The sequence below is a fragment of the Eurypyga helias genome, unplaced genomic scaffold (assembly GCF_000690775.1).
Source record: "Eurypyga helias isolate BGI_N326 unplaced genomic scaffold, ASM69077v1 scaffold31354, whole genome shotgun sequence".
Taxonomy (NCBI): domain Eukaryota; kingdom Metazoa; phylum Chordata; class Aves; order Eurypygiformes; family Eurypygidae; genus Eurypyga; species Eurypyga helias.
Window position 1 is genome coordinate 20,180 of NW_010247418.1, and position 6,303 is coordinate 26,482.

At 49.9% G+C, this 6,303-nt stretch overlaps 1 protein-coding gene across 1 annotated transcript in view; it reads right to left on the minus strand.

Annotated features, from left to right (window-relative positions):
* Window positions 1–5,512, minus strand: part of ABCC10 (ATP-binding cassette, sub-family C (CFTR/MRP), member 10) — a 15,791-nt gene extending 10,279 nt beyond the window's left edge. The window contains exons 1-5 of the mRNA XM_010150724.1: window positions 5,352–5,512; window positions 3,023–4,391; window positions 1,562–1,789; window positions 1,197–1,353; window positions 343–482 (exon numbers count right to left, since the gene is read on the minus strand). Coding sequence (XP_010149026.1) covers window positions 343–482; window positions 1,197–1,353; window positions 1,562–1,789; window positions 3,023–4,391; window positions 5,352–5,512 — 2,055 coding nt within the window. The remainder of the gene's footprint in view (window positions 1–342; window positions 483–1,196; window positions 1,354–1,561; window positions 1,790–3,022; window positions 4,392–5,351) is intronic.
* Between the last annotated feature and the right edge of the window lie 791 nt (window positions 5,513–6,303).

Sequence of the window (6,303 nt, forward strand, 5' to 3'; positions counted from 1 at the left end):
GTTCAGCAGCAGAGCTGGGTTCAGTTGTTAGGTAAACCAGACTCCTGATACGGCAGGACACAAGTCTGCATGGAGTGCTAACTCTGGAGCCCAGCTGTGTTCCCTGCCCAGTCCTCTCCTGCAGCAGTGGCAGAAAGCAGAGGGAGCTGGTTCATCTCTTGTCCGTAAGCCATGCCTGGGTCTCCTCCAGCACCCTTCAGCTCTGAGAGATGTGACACGTGTCCTGTGCCTCTTGACCAAGAGAAGATTTTTATGCATAGCTCATAAGAAAACATGCCACACCTGCTCCATTATTTGGCTTCTCTAGTGCTATTCTCCATTACCTCCTGCATCCTTGCTCACCTTTCTCACTGACAGGTTCTCAATGTGCAGTTGCAGAGTGCCTGTGGATAAGGGCTGCCTGGTGCTTTCCTCCTCAACTGGTGCCCACGAGAAGGCTGCACATCGCATCTCCATGGCAGTAGCAGTATCTGAAGGGCTATCTGCAAGGGAAAAGCAGCACAGCATTGCACTTCAGTGAGGTCAGAAAATGAAAGGCACCTGGCATCACAAATACTTTCAGCTTTGTTCCCAAATGGATGAGACCACAGACAGGGCACCACCACGCCGCCTTTCACCCAACCACAGAATGAGACTCCTGTCTTCTGACTTGCCCTTAAATTTATCCCTCCCTTCCTCCAAACTTCCTGTCTCCAGCTCCCACCAGACACACAGGGTGACCTGCTGGCTGTCAGGGAGACACTGTAAGGATAACCTGGTTTTATTATTGCTGAAGGTAAAAGAATAGCAGGGAGCTGACAAACTGCAAGGAAGGAGAGAAAAGGAGCTGAGATGGCTCAGAAGAGGGGCGCCCACTCAAGCCTTTCTGCCAGGCAAAGTCAAGGTTATTGATGGCTTCAGTATCAGAGGAGCTTTGGACAGAGAGGCAACAGCTTTTTCTAGAGGGACACTAACAGCAGGGCTCTGTGAGGACAAGTGGTGGCCTACAGTTGGTAAAGGGGAATGTTATAGCCTTGTCTCCTGTTTCCCATAGAAACTAAGTGCTTTCTCTCTGCCTCTGACAACCAAACATCTTGAATCATGTGGTGGTGATAGCCAGCTGCCCTCCAGTACTGTCCCTGGGCCTCACACCTCAGCTCTCTGCTCTGAATGTCCCCTGCTCAGGGTCTCAAGCCCAACAGCATCCTTCCCAGTACCTAGGGCATAATAAGCTTCCAGATCCTGGTCCATGAGTTCAAGGAAACGCTGGATTCGATCCAGGGAAACTTTGGCTTCCAAGGTCCCATTCAACACCCATGGGAAGCTGTTGAGAGGAAGAATAAGCATCCCTACTAGGGCCAATGCTGTGAACACCTGCATGGGTAAGGAAACAGCTGTGAGTTGGAGGCAGTACCTTCCTTGCATCTTGTTTCCTCCAAACAGTTTCACCAGTGAGAGCCTGAAGAGCATGGGAAGGCACAAGCTGGGTTTATTTCCCAGAGAAGATGCCTCAGGACTGGAGCCCCACTCTAGATTGTCCTCTGCAGGAGACAAGGTTGGAGCTCTCCCTACCACCTCTCACCTTTGTGGCAGTGAGCTGGTGACCCAACAGGACATAGGTGATGAAGATGGCAATGGAGACAACAACAGGCAGTGCTGCCCACAGGTACACGCACACAGCGTCCAAGTACTTGATGGCTCGTAACTTCTGCAGCTCTTCAGCCCGGCAGGCATTTATCCTGGCGTTGAAGTGCTTCTCCCAGGTGTAAAACTTGATCACACGGATGCCACACAGGAACTCTGTCATTAGCTGCAAGCAAAGAGGAAAAGCACATAGAGCAACCACTGCCTGTCTAGTGCACATTAGCTAGGCATCTGGGCTAGGCCCAGGTGTGCAGCTGCCTCTTGATAAGGGCCAGGCTAGAGGTACCAGGAACCATTTATTCTAACAAACTCAAGCGGCAGCTACTGGGAACTCTCCCCTCACTCATTCCACCAGCTTTCTCAGCTACCTGTGCTGCGTATGGCTCAGGAAAAGGCAAAATATTACACTACTTCCCAACTGAAGGATGTGCAGCACAGGTGACGGGATGTGTCGAATTACTAGCTCCAGTCTAGATGCCATTTACCTGCTTTGACCTGATAGCTCCTTCAGATAGTAACTCTCAGGCTTCGTGCTGCCATGACACAGCTGCTCTGTATCCAGAGCCTAGCTGGCTCTGGGTTTGTGTGATCCAGCAGCTCAGGTGACCCTGCAGCATGCTGTCCTCTCACTCCTGCTCTCAGGTCATCGTGTGCAGAGCAAGCTCTGATGTGTCTGTGACTGACATGAAAAATAACTAACAAGACTCAGCAAACCAGTCTTACAATACTTGGAGAAAGTACAGCATACCCCACACAACTACATGCACCTTCTGTTGGGAAAAGAAATATTTTTAAAGCTCCTAACATTTCTGACAGGGAGTTGACTTATGTTTCATGCTTCTAAAGCATGATGGAAATGGCAAGTGCAAGTGCTGTCCCCTCACATCAGAGATAGAAGGCTAAAAGGTGGGAATCAAATGTCTGACGTGGCGAGGAGAGAGATGGTACTGCAAATATGCAAAAAGCAGTGGAAAAGATGACTGAGGGTCCTAAGCTTGGAGCTATATAAAACCACTATGTCCATGATTGTTGCCTTTGTCCAGGCTGCTAGACACCTCACCACTGATAGCATTACTGGAGCACCAGAATGGAAGCATCTCTAGACGCAGCAATGGGGCATCCTACCTTAACTACTACACACAGAAACCTGCAAGGGAACCTGAACTAGCCCAGGGGGCAAGACAAGCATTAGAGGCTCACTATCTTGTGAGTGGTGAAACTGCATCACTCTGAAACACTTTTGAACCACATGTGTGTGCCCCCTCTAGCATTTTGCCCAACAGATGTGATTCAATTAATCTGCTTTGGTTCATGACAAGTGGCCAAAAAGACAATGTTCTAGGGACAAACGGGGAGAAAATAAAGCAACAAGCTCCAAGAGCCCCCAGCTGCCCCTCACCTTGACCCGTGTGTCCTTGTGTTTCAGCATCTCCTTGTTGTTCGTCATGATGCGGTTAGCTATGACCTTGTTGATGGGCACAAGCAGCAGTGCCAAGGCCAAGCCTCCCAGAAAGGCTACCCCCACTTGCTGGTAGAGGAGGTAGAGGGTAATGGCAAACTGGAAAGGCAGGCTCCACACCTCGTGGAAGCTGAGGCAGAAGTTGACCAACCTACTGGTGTCTGTGCTCATGAAGTTGACAATTTCCCCCAGGGTGAAGCGGGTAAGGCTGGTGCTGCCGACACGCAGAGCCTTGCGGTAAATGGCAGAGATGACGGCGGCCCGCACCATCAGCATCACCTTGTTCACCTCGTAGCTGAACTGGTTCCGCAAGAGAGCACCCAGGAAAGAGCCAGCAAAGAGCCCAAGCGCATAGAGCACCCCGTGGCTCAGCGGCTCCTGCCGTGACTCCATGAAGTTCACCAGCAGGTTCAGGAGCAGAGGACCTGAGAAACCCAGCAGGTTGCCAGCCAGCTTGAGAAGTCCAAGGGAGTAGAAACGAAGCCCAAAGGCCGCATGAAGGACTGAGAAGAGTTGCACGGCCTCCTGGGCCCGGTGTGAGCTGTCCAGGGCATCGCTGCTCCCATCGCCTCCAGCAATGATTGGGCTAGTAAGAGACACTGTCTCCTCCTCTGGTTGGTGCAGAGCTGCCTTCTTCTGCCAGCAAGAGTAGAATCGATCACAGACCCTGGCAGCCTGGAGGTGGTGAGGAAGCACACAGACATCCTGTGGCTGGTTCAACTTCCACTGATAGCCACGTTTCATAAGAGGGTTCATCCAAACGTAAAAGAAGCGTGATAGCCAGCTCTCACCATCTTCTGCCACTCTCTGCTCATCAGGCACTGGGATCCTTGGCTCTGAAATGACCTGGTCTTCTTGCCAAGAGTGATTGATGGAGAGGAAGTCTTGCCTGCCAACAGTGGGGAAGAGGTAGCCGATCACGTACACAAGCAGAGCGGCCAGCTGCAGACAGAGAAAAGCAAACCTGGAGGAAGCAGCAGGGTGAGCAGGGGACCAAGCTGTCCTGCTTTGGTAGTACCACACCAGCGTGATGATGAAGGATGGTAGGGGTAAGAGAGTGAGGAGAGCGAGGGCTGCAGGGCCCCTGGTAGGGCCATGAATGGACCTGCAGAGCATGAGGAGAGCAAGGCCATGCGTGAGCCATGTCAGGGTGGCAGTGCCATTGGCCAGTGCTTCCAGGTACACAGGGCCCAACTCCTGCTGAGAAATGGCGGCTGGGATGGTATCAGCAAGGAATAGGCCAGCAAGTATGAAGGAGGCAGCGATTCTGCATCCCCAGCCTGCCCTGCAAGGCACCCTGGAGCCAGATCTAGAGGAGGAAAGAGCAGAGAAATAATTTACAGTTGAAATTCCGTCACCTCTCCGTCAGTACTCTCCTTTCTTCCCCTCCTCTTCCCCCCTTTATTTGTTCACTTCGGCTTAAACTCCTGCGTTCAGCTCTCTAGATTTGATAACTTTCTCAGACTGTAGGTGTTGCTAGACTAATCAGGTCAGTATAGCCCAGAATCTGATCAATACCGGAAATTCAGATGCTACCAAAAGACTAGCATTTCTCTACAGAAACTTGTTTACAAACTGTGATATTTTGTAGTCAAATCAGACTCCAACTCTTGAGAATTAACAGGGGGGGAAAAAGTACATTTAACCTCTTTAACACAAATTCTAGATGATCAAGTTCTCTGTGTCACATCTCTGATCCTTGATTTTTCTTGTCTTTGTGATATTTTGCCTAGAAACATTATTTTTACCACTGTTGGTTTCAGTGATGCTGTGTATGGAAAGTCCATGATATACTGCCTAATGGAATATTTCTTTATCACTTCACTATAATTTGTGGCCTTTCAATATCAGTGAATGTTTTCATGTTTATAAATTTCACAATAGGGTAAACAGAAACCAATTTTTGGTTTCTCTAAACCCCTCATTACCTTATATACATCTTGATGGCACCTTGGATTTATATCCTCTCCCAGAAGACTCTCCCCATTTTCCCAATCCCCATTCACTGAAATTATTTTGAATTGTTTTCTGTGATTTAATGCTCCCTACCCCCTGTGTTCTTCCTGGATTCCTTTCTGCAAAGGAGGGACCAGAGCTGTACACTGTACTCTGAATTAGGATGGATGCAAACAAATCTAATAGCATTATAATACAGTGTCCTTCTCTAATTACATATTCAGCACATTAAAGGGAGATCTAATTTCCACCCTTTCCACCCCACCTCCAGTCCTGCATAATAATCAAGAGCTAGACAAGTTAGTTGTCATACCTTGGAGTGCCAAGGAAGCAGGCACTGACCACTGCAAGGATCACATGAGGAGTCACATTAAATGTCAGTTGATTAAAGCAATGGCCCACGCTGCCATGAACCCACACAGGGAGTGGATCTTCTGGGCTGGTCCCACACAAACCAGCCAGAATGTTCTCCATCCTTTGCTGAGAATTCACTGTGAGAGACGGGAGCTCCTATGGCAGAAAAGAAAAAACCAGCATGAGGTACAAAATGAAAAAAGTACAGCCCCGGTCCAAGGCAGACTGTGATAAGAAATTAACATAGGGCTGGAAGCAACTTCCTGGGTCACACAGTCCAGGCCCTGCTGTTGTGCACTTCCTATTGTATAATCCACTTCACAAAACAATCAAGCTCCATCTTAAAATAAATTGTTTGTCCCTTAAGTCACCTCAGGGCCTCAGTGCTCTGGGAGTTTGAAGCTTTCTGCTTATTTTCAGGCTGATCTTTAACCATGGTCAGTTTACCCTTTGAAACTAACATCAGGAACCATTTGCCCTTCCATTATCACTCTGAACAACACTATCTACAACGTTTCAATTGTACTTCCATCTTCAAAACAGTTCCCACAATGACACTCCTTATGTAACTAACATTAAACACCCTCCAGATAGGGGAGAACGCTGCCGTCCATCCACAAAAGCAGGCAGTACCCCCACGCTACGCAGGACAGGGGAACCTGCAGGACCCCATCCTCGTGTGCCGCCCCACGGACTGGAGCACACCCGGGAAGGCCTGGGCTTTACAGCGATTTCTGTTCACGCCGGGCTGCTCCCATCTCCAGCCTGGGACGGGCTGAGAGCCACGGGCTCGGCACGCTGGAACTGGGCACCGCAACACCGAGCCAGGGAACAGGGTCCTATCATGGCGGCCCTCCCGGCCTGCGCCGGTCCAGCCCTCGGTGCGGGCCTAGCCTAGCGCCCGCCTGTCT